A 13,868-nucleotide genomic window follows, 5' to 3' on the forward strand; every position below is an offset into this window, starting at 1 on the left:
GTAGACGCGAGTAATACTTCAATCACTCAAGACAAGCCCTTCAAAATTCATTTCAAATCAGATTTCTATATGCCGCTGAAACTATCGAAACAAGAACAATGCTGTTGAGGTATTATGAGTTATACAAAAAATGCAATTTTGATCAGAACAACCCCCTTTCCTTCCGGGTGTCCCATGCAGATGTCCATGCAATGTGTGATGTTGCTTTTCCTTTTCTCCCACGTCTCCAAATTAATGAATCGAAACTCTCAACAAACATTTCTGTCAACCCACGCTTTCTCTACTGCAGCATCTGCTGCATCGCGTTGATTCTGTAGCTCTCCCTCCTGTCCATCAGCTCCTGGTGCTTTCCGCTGTCCACAATCTGGCCGCCCTCCACGAGGAAGATCACATCGGCCTTCTGCACGGTGTGCAGACGGTGAGTAATAGCCAACACCGTCGTGCCCCGCGACGCGCGCTCGAGACCCTCCTGGAGGGCCGCCTCGGATGCGGCGTCGAGCGCACTGGTGGACTCGTCGAGCAGGAGAAGACGCGGCTTGCGGACGAGAGCGCGCGCGATAGCGAGGCGCTGCCTCTGACCGCCGGACAGACGGGACGCGGAGGGTCCGCACTCGGTGTCGTAGCCGTCGGGCAGGGCCATGATGACGTCGTGGATGTTGGCGAGCTTACAGGCCTCCTCGATCTCCTCCTGCGTGGCGTCGGTGTCGGGCGCGGAGCCGAGGTTGACGTTGAAGCGGACGCTGCCGTCGAAAAGGGTCGGGTCCTGGGGGACAATGGCGACGGTGTCACGGAAGGAGGTGGGCAGGTTGGCGATGTCGTGGCCGTCAATGAGGACGCTGCCGGCGGTCGGGAAGTAGAGGCGCTGGACGAGGTTCATAATGGTGGACTTGCCGGCGCCGGAGGGGCCGACAAGGCCGCAGAAGGTGCCGGGCTGGAGGGTGAGGGAGACGTTGTCGAGGATGTTGACGTCCGGGCGCGAGGGGTAGGAGAAGGAGACGTTCTTGAAGGTGACCTTGACGCCGCCGGCGTTGGGACGCGGAAGCTTGGCCTTGGACTCGCCGGTGGCTTCGGGGTCGGCCTGGGTGTTGGGGTCGCCGAGGACCTGCTTGGGCTGGGATCCGGTCTTGGAGAGGTCGTCGTTCTTGCCGAGGTTGATGACGTTCATGATGCGGGAGATGGCGCTGCGGGCGCGGGAGAACTCAGGGGCGAGGGCGAACATGGTGCCCCAGAGCTGGGCGCTGATGAGCATGGCAACGAGGATGATGAGGAACTGGGTCTGGGTGTATTCGCCCTTCATGATGAGCTGGGATCCCCACCAGTTGGCGAGGGCGTTGACGAAGGTGCCGGTGACGTTGGAGATGGCTAGGAAGATGTTGGTGGTGGCGGAGGCGCGGACCATTTGCTTCTGGGGCGGGAGGAGCAGGCGGTTGTAGGAGCTCATGACCTCCTTCTCGAGGGAGAGGGCGGCGACGGTCTTGATGGACTGGACGGCCTCGGTGGCAACGGAGGTGGCGGTCGAGAAGGCGGCGGAGTGGCGCTCCTCGTAGCGGGCCAGCATGCGCAGTTGCATGAAGCCAGATCCGAGAAGGATGGGGATCGTGACCAGACAGACGATGGCGATCTTCCAGGCGATGATGTGGGAGAGAATGACAGCAACGAGGACGTTCACGCAGATAGCGAAGACGGTACCGATTGTCGAGCCGGAGAAGCCACCGATGGCGGCGCTGTCCTTGGTGATGATGGTGAGGAGACCAGAGGGGCTGCGGCCTTCAGACTGGTGCCACTGGACGTCCTGGTCCATGAGAGAGCGGAAGGACAGGACGCGGACGGAGTAGAGGAGCTTCTCGGCAACAACACCGAAGCAGGACCAGGCGAAGAAGTTGGCGAAGAACTCGATGCAGGCAAGACCGAAGAGGAGACCGGAGAAGAAGCGGCCCATGGAGAGGATGCGCTCGTAGGTGCTGGCACAGGGGTTGAGGGCACCGACGGTGAAACCAAAGATGAGACCAGATCCGGTGAAGGTGCATCCGACGATAGTGGCGGCAATCATAGCGACGATCAACCAAGCGTACGAGGGCTTGACGAGGTGGGCAAGACCCTTGATGACGGCGCTGTAGGGCTTGGGCTCGCCGACGCCGGCATCGTCCTCCTTCTTCTCCTCTTCGCCCTCGCTGCTGCTCTTCTCCTTCTTGAGGGCGGCCTTCTCGGTGGGCTCGTCGGCGTCAACCTCGGCCTTCTCGTTGATAACATGGTCGGTCTTGAGGGTGGAAGCGTCCAGGGAGTCGCCAGAAACAGAACCGGCGCTGGGGGCGCGGTCAGTCGTACCAAGAGTCTGAAGTCTAGCCATGCGCGCGAAGGCGCCGTCCTCGCGGGCCATGAGCTCAGTGTAGCTGCCCTGCTCGACGACCTCGCCGGCTTCCATGACGACGATGTTGTCCGCGTTGCGGATGGTGGAAAGACGATGGGCGATGGAGACGATGGTGCGGTTCTCGGTGGCGGCCTGCTCAACGGCGCGCTGGATGCGCTTCTCACTGGCAGAGTCAAGGGCGGAGGTGGCCTCGTCGAGGACGAGGATCTTGGGGTCGCGGATCAGAGCACGGGCGAGGGCGATGCGCTGGCGCTGGCCACCAGAGACGAGCGAACCGCTGGGGCCGGCCATGGTGCCGTAGCCGTCGTCGAGACGGTTGATGAAGGTAGCGGCATCAGCCTGCTCTGCGGCCTGGCGGACCAGTTGCACAATCTCGCGGACCTCGGGTCCGTAGCCGTCGATGGAAGTGAGCGCATCCTTGCCCTTGGAGGCGATCTCGGCGAGCTGGTGGCTGTTCAGGAAGGGCTTGAGGTGCTGATGCGCCTCCTGGGGTGAGTTGATGAGACCGAGGGCGATGTTCTCCAGGATAGAACGGTCGAGAAGCGAAGGCTCCTGCTGGACGAAGCTGATGAAGCTGCGGAGACTGCGGACGTTGAGCTCGCGGATATCGGTGCCGTTGAGGAGGATCGCGCCCTCGTTGGGGTCCTGGAGACGGGCGATGAGCGCCGCGATGGTGGACTTTCCGCTGCCGGAGAGGCCGACGACGGCCGTGTACTTGCCGGCGGGGAAGTCGAGATGGACGTTGCGGAGGACGGGCTGGCCGGGGCGCGAGGGGTACTCGAAGGTGACGTTCTGCAGGGTGATGCCCTTGGGGTCGTTCAGGGGGAGGATCTTGCCTTCGTCCGAGGTGCCGTCGATCTCCGAGGGAGCCTCAATGTCCTCCATGAGACGCCTGTACGCGGCTGCGGCTCCGCCGAGGACGGGGAGGATGGGGGCGATGGAGCCAAGCATGATGCAGGCTGGAAACGAGATGAGCAATTAGCACGATGCCCACACACACAGAGAGGAGTATTGCCGCCATTCATACGGCATGTTCGGGGGAAATAGTAACTTACCGTCAACGAGAAGATAGACAACGGCGTAGATCTCACCAACGGTGGCACCGTTGCCGCGACCAGCCACGGAGTCGGCGATTTTGATCGAACCCTGCCAGAAAGCAAGGGCGTTGCCAGCGTAGGCGATGAAGTAGAGAAGACCGGCCTGCACGGCGGCGACGGAGGCCTTCTTGATACCGGCCTTGCGAGCGTCAATCATGTGGTCGGCGAACTTGGCCTCGAGACGGGGGCCGGCGCCGAAAGCCTGGACAACGGACACGTGCGAGAGCGCCTCGGACGCGATCGATGACGCAGAGGCCGCGGCCTGGGTCATGATGCCGGAGTACTTTGTGATGTAGCTGCCCCCAAGGAAGGACGACAGCAAAAAGGCTGGGAACATGGACACCAACATGCCGGCGAGCTTGGGCTGCTTCGTGAAGGCGATGACAAAGACGGTGACGAAGAAGCTCAGCGACGCCAGAATGATGCCGACCTTCTCGGAGGTGCCGGACTGGATGGCGGTGATGTCGCCGTGCAGCCTGCTCGAGACCTCACCGGCGGCGGCGCGCTTGTCGAAGAAGGATGGCGGCTGCTTGAGCAGCGAAGACACGTACTTTGTGCGCATGCGCTGGGCGAGGCGCTGGCTGATGATGCTCCAGGCGAGGATGTAGCTGTAGATGAGGATGAGGGCGGCGCAGCCGACGGCGACGGTCTTAACGACCTTGTCGTTGATGGCGGACTCGTAGGCGAAGGCGTCGACGCCGTCCTCGGCGGCACAGGTGGCAGAGTTCATGTTGTCAACGAGCTGGCCGAAGAGGACGCCCATGAGGGGGAACGGCACGCCCGCCGCGATGGCGGTGAGGGAGGCGAAGATGATGAGGAAGACGTCGAGCCATGTCGGGTCGGCGGCGAAGAGCAGGCGGAAGTAGACGAATATTTGCTTGTGCCACTGCGCATTGATTTGTTAGTCACGTATGAGTTGATGAGAATGAGGGCTGTTGTGTTTGAGTTTTGGAGTTGGAGCTGCGTCATGAGACATGATGCTGCGGCGATGATGCCGCCCGATAAGACCTTTTTTTGGTGTTGAGAGATTGCGGGACGGGCCGACCACAGCACGCAGTCAAAAGCTCAATTGCATGCAGCTCAACTCAAAACAGCGACAACAACCGCAGCGGTTGGGAAAGACTAACCGGCATCTCTGCCTCCGTCAGCTTCTTGGGCTCCTCGACCGTCTTGGGCTCCTCGACCGAGGGAGCGGTCTGCTCGGGGGGCGGCTCCTGCTTCTCAGCTACCGCCATGTTGGGTCGGTCTGTCTGTAGGATTCCTTATCAGATCAGATCTTATCCTCTCTTGCTGGGGGGTCCGTCGGACGATTCCAGCACCAGGGCAGCGGCAAAGAGGGAGGGGGAGGGGAGGGGAAGAAGAGAGAGGAAAAGAGTGAAAAGAGGTTGGAAAGAGTGAAGAAGGCAACCTTGAAAAGGTTCGGAATGGCAAGATGAGCCGGCGTCTCTCTTTTTCCCTCTTGGCACTTTTTGCGCCTTCGTTCCCTTTCCTCGCGTGGAGAAAAAAATCAACCGGCTTGACAAGGGCACATGCGAACCAAAGAGGGACTGCAGCTCAGGGAAGAAGCGATGTGGTGGCCGATTCCGGTGCTTGGCCTGCTGCGGATATGGGTGCCCAAAAGAGAAGCGTACATATGGGCACGCCGGTGCTTTTTGCTGTGCGCCTCTCTCCTCTTCTACTATGTTTTTTTCTTTCTGGGAGGTGGCATTGGGGCACCACTACCAGGAGCACGACGATCAGGGTGTCTTTTTGGTGTCCCTTTTTTTCCTTACTGCGTACCCTTCTCCGCTGCAGAGGTGGAAGAATTTTGCAATGGAGCACTTGGGAATGGGCCGGACAAGGGGGGCTTTGGCCAGTCATGAGCGAGCATGTGGTGAAGGGTGTGATCAGATAAGATGATCTGATTGATTAGATATGACGCTAGCAAATGTCGCTAGCCCGTTTAATTTGGCGTTGGTGGGCTTTCTATGCGGAACCCATGCCTCGGCGTTGCGCAGCCATGTTCCCTTGACAATGCGTAAACCCTGGGCCGCATGCTGCTCCATGAACGCGAGGATGTGGATGTGGGATGCCGAGGACGAGAAGAACTGTTGGCTTGCTTGTCGAGTTGTCTTTGGTCAGGAGGAGGCTCGGATCGGAGCGGCCCCCCTCCCCCTCTGTTGATGTTCTTCCCTCGGTTGGGATCTGATAGCAAAGATAGCAAACTAAAAAGTGACGGTCGCGCGGAGCTAGGAAAACACGCTCACAGGGATCGGCTTGTGGCTGGCCTACCCCGTTGTTTACGTACGGACAACGCAAGCCCTCTTCTGTCATGACTACAAGAATCGATCTGCCCCCCTCCACAACTGGTTCTTCCCCCCCGTTGCCCCCTCGCTAATTCCAACTTCCTAAACCGGGCTCGGTAGGGGAGGGATTGAATGGTTGCACAAGAGAGAGCTAAGGCCCGTATGGACTGGAGCTTATGTTGCATTGCCGGCTCCTTCACCAGTCTCGTCCAGATGCCGCGAAGATGCACAATTTCTTCTCACAGTGAACGGGAGAGTGGCGAGCGATGCATACGGGCCCCCATTGTTCATGATTTGAATTTCTATTCCTCGGGTCGCCACACTGTTGCATCCGATGGGGGGTAGCTAGCGCCCGGGGGACCACAAACCGAAAAGCGATTCCCGCACAAAATTCAACGGCCGCGGCGGATTGATCCGCGCTTTTGAGAGAAAAAAAAGCCAAGCCACGACTCACTGCAAACAGGGAGCGGGAAATGACAGGGATCGTGCTTTTCCCAGCTGGCATTGCATCCCGTCCGGTCTCCGGAGCCGGGGGCCAGCTTAGCTTGCAAGCTTCCAAGCTTCGCATCATTCTCGAAGCAATTTCGCACTTCCTTCTGCAGCACTTCTTAAAACCCACACGGCTTCGGCTCTTGATGACCGACCGGCTCGATCGCCGAACAAGAGGGCTGAAGGCCACGTTCGCAGTCCGAGTTCACGGTGGACCCAGGTCTTACTAAATATGGCGTCAATCCTGGCGGAGCGTGACCTGTCAAACGGTACAGCCGAAATGAATCGACCCTTTCTCCGAACTCCTTTTTTTCATAGAAAAGGAGAGAAGGGATTAAGGAGGCTGAGTTATGAGCTCCGGGCTTATTGATCTTATCAATCTTATCATATCATGTACCTTCTCGACGAGGCGTCGGCGACGACACATGACCCCCGACGCGTTCGCCCCGACACCGTGGTTCTAGATCGATGCAACATGCTCCTGGGGAGCTGGACCCTGTCAGGCGGGCTGAATTAGAGTGATCGCTTCTATCGTTGCGGCCACATGCCGTGTGGTCTTGGCTGCAGTGACTGCGAACCCACTATGGTTCGATAAGGAACATAGGCCATAGGCAACCTCAAGACTAGCTATGGGTAAGTGTTGGTGTTAGGTTGTCGCGAGTAAGCCGCATATATGTAGCGTCGAAACGGTCTTCTAAGAGTACCTAACATGAGTTGTCTTTGGAAATGAACATGCACAAAACTACATGAGGCCGGAGCTGTGGCATTACCTTAACCCTGGCATCTATTCACAGTCCCTGTCATCGAACGACAGCTCCCAGGGCAAAGCCTCCGCCTGTGATAAAATTCTGCCAAGGGTTTAACGTAGGGGAGCATTTATTTGTAGACTGAGCGCCTATTTAGAGCAGTACACGATGAGACTAAAGAATCCGAATTTTGTGTCGGTACAGCTGGCATCCCCACAAGGCAGCTTGACAACAGAGATCGACCTTTTCTTAAGGTAGCTGTTGAGCTCTTTACACTTCTACAAACACAGCTCACGGCTAAGTAACTATGCCCAGCGACAATGACTATTGAGCACTGCGACACCCCGGAAATGAAGCTCGCCCTTTCATCTGTTGTTAACTTTCTAAAATACGCAGAGCTGAGTTTAATACCATTATACACACCGTCGCACTTAAAGACGAGCTCTAAAGGAATCCTAGGTGCCGATAGCGTTCATAGCTATAGCCTATACTGACTCTTATAGCAACACGAATTGAAAGTGCTTAGGAGAACAAAGTTCCTCGCCTTTCCTAATAACACATCTATAACAATTTTGTGATGAACAGCCAGCGCAGCTCCTCACCAGGAGAAAGAAGAGAAGAACTAAGAATTGCTTGCTGCCAACTGAATTTGTTCCAAGGAAGATAATTCTTATCGGGTTTGGTGTTGAAATAAGTATTATGAGTCATGAAAGGGTCGTGGTCCTCACTAAAATTCCCACAAATGTAGGTCATAGTTCAAGAAGCTTTGTGTGTCATATTGTAGAGGAGTGAGCTTCTCATGTTACTCGTGATACTGATTGGACCGAGTTAACTGTCAATTGTCTACTGACTCGCATGGACCTAGGGCATCGTAAAGATGAATCCAAATGAGAACATCAGCAAGCTTTCTTTCCTAAGTCGCTGCTTGAGCATGCCTGCGGTACGTGTCGACTTTACCGAATGCTAATTGACTTTTCAGCTGAGGAGAACCGGCGAAATATTCCCCAGCCGTGAAACAGCAGCTACAGGAGTCCTGAATCCGTAGCACAGTTATTTGCAAATATGCCTTCATGAAATTATTCATTATGATATTTCCGGTGATGCCTATTTACATCGTGCTCTACAACTGGAATAACGTAGTAAAACCGAGGTATCCTACCAAAAGCGCCCAAAGATGCTCTCGCCGTGCAACAGCGGATGCATTTCTCCAACGAAGTCGAAAGTCTCATGACAACTACCATGCTCCATCATGAAAACGCCATCTAATTCTTCTGCGCAATAATGCGATAGCTCGTCGACACAAGCCTCATAGTATCCATCTTCACAAACGCCTGCCCATCCAGACACAGCCGGTTGATGAGCGTCTTGAAATGCGGCGGCAGCAGCCTCACCTTGACCAGCCCCAGGATGACCTGCCGCAGACTCCGGAAGTACACGTCCGCCTTGTCAATCAGCGGCGCCTGCACGCCGTCAATACTCGCGTTGTCCGAGCGGAGCACCGTGAAGCCGGCGTCCGCCAACGCCTTCTCGAAAGTCTGCGGGGTCGGCGTCCCCACCGCGCCGATGAGGGGCTTTGTCCGCCGCATCAGCTCCGCGTGCTCGGCGTTGGTGGAGTCGTACGCCGGCAGGCTAACCCAGTCCAGCAGCGAGATCTTGGCGCCGGGCTTCAGCACGCGGCGCAGCTCGGCGAACAGCCGCGGCAGGTCTTTACACAAGCTCAGCGCCTGGATCTGGTAGAACGCGTCGAAAGTGTTATCCTCGAACGGGAGGGGCAGCTCGTTCATGTCCTGGATCGTGAAGCTGTTCTCCAGGCCCACCTGCTCATTGAACTCCTTCGCCTGCGCGACCTGATTGGGGTCGATGTTGAGACCGGTTACCTTGGCGCCGCTGACGACGGCCATGTGCGCTGCGACGCGGCCCCTACCGCAGCCGAGGTCGAGAACCTTGTCACCGGGCTTGAGGCCGATGTCTCGGGCAATTGACTCCTCGTACAGCATCTGGTTGTCCAGCACGGAGGCCTTCTTGTCCATCAGCGGCGGGATGTACATCTTCTCCACGTCGCCGAGCGCGCACAGATGGTTCAGCACGCCGTAGTACGACTGTAAGCAATCGCCGACCTTCTGGCGGTAGTCCGGGCCCAGGGTCTCGATCATCTGGCGCTCGTCGGCCCAGTCGAGGCTGTAGATGACGTAGGACGCCATGAAGTCGTCCACCTGCTTCGGCGTGAGGTCGAGCAGGTACTTGAATGACTTCCAGAACGTTTTTGAGCGCTTCGGCGACGCGGTGCGGTTGATTGCCGCGTGTTGCAGGCCGTTCTTGTTCTTTTTCCACGATGTCTGGGCGGCGGGCTTCAGGGTCGAGACGTCATCGGACGATGTCGAGCTGCTCCGGGGCGTGTCGGTGACATCAGCGGTGGGCGGTTGCGCTGGCGCTGGCGCGATCGTTTCTGCTGCTGCTGACATTGCGGGCGGTCTGTCTAGTGGTGTGATTTGATTTGTAAGGGAGTCAAGGGGAGGGGAAGGGAGGTTATGAGAGAGCGGTGTCAATCGGGAGAGGTGGGATGGGTAGAAGAAGTGCGAGTATCAATGAAGGCCGAACTGGGTATCACGGTGTGCATCCTGGGAAACAGAAGAGCAAGACGGTAAACAGGTGATGGGGATCTTGGATTATTTTAAATCAGCATGTGTTTACAATGATCAGCGTAAAAAAAGCAAGATCTGACGGAGCCGCAAACCGGATTGCTTTCTAATCTCTCGTGACGTTCGGTACCTACGGAGTGACGTCCGGTAGTTCCGAGCGGACCTTACAAGCAAATCACCAGACCATTGGAAAGGACCGTCCGGCGCTGGAGCTAATGCCAGCCCATCATCAGCTAAGGGGTTGGGCAATCTCTTTGGCACATGGACTCACTGCAATCCCTCCCCCGACCTCTTCGTCAGAAATCGGCCAGGACGGACTCCGGGAAGAGAAGAGGGGAGGGGGGCTGGCTATGTGGCGTGTGAGTCACTTTGGGGGTGCAGCAGCCAGCTTTCGCTCGTGTCTGTCAGTTTGCGGCCACAGCCAAAAGGGAGGCGAACCGATGGCCGGCGGTGGGGGTTACATTTCATCGGTCGCGTTTGCACTTTCGCCGGTCGGGGGCCTTGGTGCCGCCTTCGCTGTTTCGACGGGTTTGCCCTCCTTTGGCAACGCGTGTGTTCCGTGGACTTTGCGTCATTGTGGCGCTCTGGCGGTGGTTTTTTGATCCCCGTCTTACTGCCGGGCCTGGCCCTTTTCCCACCTTTTCAGCATCCCAGTCCTCGTCCTCCCCCCAGTTTTATTGGCAGCTTTTGACATGTCAGATGCAAGCACTCATGTAATGTTGAGCAAACCGGGCAGGTAGGGCTGAAATGGAGGGTGGGCAAATCAGTAACAAACCACGGGCTGGGTGTGGTCAAGGCGGCCGCTTGTGTTTCGCGATGGGTGGCTCAGCGGATGTGGTTACGTCGTCTCGTGGCTGGCTGGCTTCACAGATGGGCGGATGTTGCGAATACGGGCACGATGAATGGCTCGATGGGGGTTTGTGAAATAAGCTTTTATTTCTATCTTGAATGATCCGCACTTCGCCTCATTTCTTAAATTCTTTTGGGTGGTGTGGTAGTGGTCTCGATCGATTTGATTGCTTGGCTCCATAGATGCCAACCAACCCTCTCGGGGCGGGCCTGGGCCGGTCCGCGTGTGACTACCGGTCGGTCCCTCGTGTGTCTCAGCTTGTGTTGGGATTTGGAGACATGGCAATCTCAGCGATGATTCATTGTGCCTTGCTTTTGCCGTGGTTCTGCCGTGTTGTGTACGGCTGGTGGCTGTGCCCGTGACGGAGTGTGTTCCGATGAGATGAACGTGTTTTTTGAGGGTCCCTTGCCGGATGTCTCGGTGTCGTGCATCACTAGCTCAACACTACAAGGTGATGCTAGTACAGATTGATGAAGTAAGCAATCACTAAGTGAAGCTTGTGATTCAATTGTCTGCGAAAAAGAAATCTCAAATGAGATTCTCATGTCGGTGTGGCATGTTTGCTGCCTGTGCAACGGCTTGGTGTGTCGGTCAGAACAATCTAGCTCTTCAACCTGCGGAGTATTACAGTTGAGGGTGCGCAACCTTGATCACGCCACAAACCAGTTGGGAAGTTGTGCGCCCAATCGCGTGGTTTGCTGTATTGCCGTCATTCAACAGCACAACCTTCTCAGCTATGCTCCAAACACCCATCATCCATTATGAGAACATCTCAATGGGCGATCTAGGAAGTACAAGTTCCCTCGACTATTATCAAGTTCATTCTCCGCAGTCCCTATGACGTCAGAAGACATGTGTACAACAAGCATTGCGTGCTGGATTTGATGGCTATCATAACGATGCTAATTTTCAATTAATTATTGTAGTAACCATGAAATACTATTCAGACGCGTTGGTGAGCCCGCATTAGATCAATAGTGTAAAGAACACTTATGTAAGTTCCAACTTCAATTGCTACATTCTTTTCTCCTTGTTTACCAGGTTTGTTAAACTAGCCTCTTCAAAAGTATTATTAAAGTCCGCGTCATCAAGGAGTATAACAAAAGCTCACAACAGGCAGGTATTCCATGTTTCAAGAACAAGGCACGGGCATGAAGCAATAACGAGATCTGCAACGTCGAAACTGCTATTCACGACTACCAAGAAAAGCCCCGAGGTAATCTTATCTTCAGGTCGTTCCAGCCTTTTGAGTCGCAGCGTTGCCTCGCGGCAATTGGGTTCAATCCAGCGTCATGGAGAACACGTCTTGATACATTTTCTTTGCCGCTGAGTATTATTACAAGTACCCACCATGGAAGCACTTCACTCCAGCCCTTCTAAATGATCCCCTCAAAGCCATACGTTGGTCCTCGTTAAAGCCCCAGAACCTGACCTTCTTCAAGTTGGGAAATTTCTCGGGCGTCTCCGTTGCAAGTTTGATCAAATCCGGGAAGAGCTTCCCGTGCCGATCGTACAGCTTGAAGGACCGAATCGACGGCGGCAAAAAGTCAACAATCAAGTCCTTTTTCCTCCTTCTGTCGTCGGGGTCCATCAGAGCTTGCAGCATCTCGTCAATCTCATTGTCTACTTCCCCGCCCTCGACCATGTTCCCAATCCCATCGTCGTCAATCTGAACCCACAACGCCTCGGGCATCATGTCTCTCGTCACAAAGATGGCCTCCCGGTCAACCGCGAGCTCCTCCAGCACCTCCATCTCATTCAGGCTGGGCATCGCGTCTTCGGGTGATAGTCGTGAGTTGTGCCTGTACATCGACGAGCGGGCCAGGTCGAGATCCACGTCCTTGAGAGTATCTTTGCGGATGAGTAGGGCTTCGCCAATCTCTCTCGGAATGGCGTCGCGCGCGTCAGGGCTTCCGACGTCAATGTGCGTGTCGACTTCGTACCCGAACACCTGTAGCTTAGGGAACCCGTTCATAATGGCTTGAAGGTGCGTTGCGCCAAGCGCGCTGTTGTTGAGATCGAGGCTTCTCAGGTTCGGATGCGTCACCGCCGTGGACATGCCGTTGATACCCAGACCCCGGATCCGCTCCAACGCCGGGGCGGCATCAAGAATGCCCTTTACACAGTCGATGCTGCTACCTTCTCCCTGGTTTGACACCTGAAACGTGAGGTCTGTCAACCGCGGCAGAGAGCCCGGAGCGCAGAACGGGAAGCTGGGAACGGAAAGCGGGAGCAGGTGGATGTGCTCAACGTTAGATACGAGGGTGACCATTAGTGCGTCGACAACGCGCACACGGTTGTTGAAGAACTCGCTAGCATCGCTACCTTTGGTGATGTCTGGGATGAAGCCCACGTAGGGATTCTTGTTCTCGGCGCCATTCAGGAACCAATCTTTGGGCCATTCCTTGCTTGTTTCTCCCAAAAGACTTGGAGGAACGCCTACTTCAACGATGATCCCGTTGAAAAGGTCCTGTAGCTCTGGCGTCACGTCTTTTTCGTCGACGCTCCATCTCCCGAGGTGGAGCTCCTTGACGTGGAAGGCGAGGTCACGTCGTTTGGCGAGGGTGCGCGCGAGTAGAAGCTCATAGCCGACAACAGGCTTCGGGCTGTGATAGAGCACTGGTTGTGCAATGTCTCGAAGAGCGCGGCAGGTTCGCGATAGTCTCGCCAAGTCCAGACGGAGGAGGTCAGATGCGGTGAACCGCTTGCCGTCTTTAGGCCGCTCTTCCTGGCAGGTGCATTGTCCCAAGTTTCGGCTTATGACAATACAGTGGGGGCAGAGCAGACTGACGATCTGGATCAGGATCTCGGCTGGGAGGTCAAGGAGTGCAGTCATCTTGACGTAGTGGTTGACAAGGTCCGTGTTGAGAATGACCTGATCTTGAGAAGCGAAGGCGGGGGCATGTGTGGATTCTGGAGACGTGTTCCCAAGTCGATTTCCAGATACTTGGGGCACTAGAGTCCGAAGCTTGAGAAATGCGTTAAAAACAACCAGGAGTCTTAAGTATATGATATTTTGGCAAGTTTCGGTGAAGGATCAAAGAGACAACAAACATACATGGGATGACAAAGTCACGTGGCTTATCAACTGACGCTGCTGCCTGCCGCGAATATTGAACTCAATTTCGCCACACGCTGAGCGGTTGGTTTCAAAGTTGGGATTGCGTTCTTTGAATGGCTTCTGGTTGAAATAAGACGTCGAGTAAAGATAGACAAAAACCGATCTAGGGTTCTCGGTCAATGGGTGTGCTTCAGATGACTGCAGTTGGGCGTGTTGCCGGTTCATGCGGGCTTCCTTCCTAAATCATGGTCGGCTGCCGATTAGATAAGCGATCCGACATCCGCCGAGATCCGGTGGCCACCGAGACCCGCAACGGTCTCCGGAGACCCACCT

The 13,868-nt window shown here is 55.8% G+C and overlaps 3 protein-coding genes across 3 annotated transcripts; all 3 read right to left on the bottom strand.

Moving 5' to 3' along the window:
• Positions 1–280: 280 nt before the first annotated feature.
• On the bottom strand, positions 281–4,700 carry CGCS363_v000241 (ABC transporter 1; the record flags this gene model as incomplete). Its single annotated transcript, XM_036632090.1, has 3 exons — positions 281–3,327; positions 3,424–4,351; positions 4,593–4,700. The coding sequence occupies 3 exons, from the start codon at positions 4,698–4,700 to the stop codon at positions 281–283; spliced, it is 4,083 nt and encodes a 1,360-aa protein (XP_036502594.1).
• Positions 4,701–8,247: 3,547 nt separating this feature from the next.
• ERG6-1 (Sterol 24-C-methyltransferase) lies at positions 8,248–9,447 on the bottom strand (the record flags this gene model as incomplete). Its single annotated transcript, XM_036632091.1, has 1 exon — positions 8,248–9,447. The coding sequence occupies one exon, from the start codon at positions 9,445–9,447 to the stop codon at positions 8,248–8,250; it is 1,200 nt and encodes a 399-aa protein (XP_036502595.1).
• A 2,363-nt stretch (positions 9,448–11,810) lies between these two features.
• Positions 11,811–13,310, bottom strand: CGCS363_v000243 (uncharacterized protein; the record flags this gene model as incomplete). The annotated part of the gene is made up of 1 exon (XM_036632092.1): positions 11,811–13,310. The coding sequence occupies one exon, from the start codon at positions 13,308–13,310 to the stop codon at positions 11,811–11,813; it is 1,500 nt and encodes a 499-aa protein (XP_036502596.1).
• Between the last annotated feature and the right edge of the window lie 558 nt (positions 13,311–13,868).

Source organism: Colletotrichum siamense (assembly GCF_013390195.1).
Source record: "Colletotrichum siamense strain Cg363 chromosome Unknown KSG_Cg363_contig01, whole genome shotgun sequence".
Lineage (NCBI taxonomy): Eukaryota > Fungi > Ascomycota > Sordariomycetes > Glomerellales > Glomerellaceae > Colletotrichum > Colletotrichum siamense.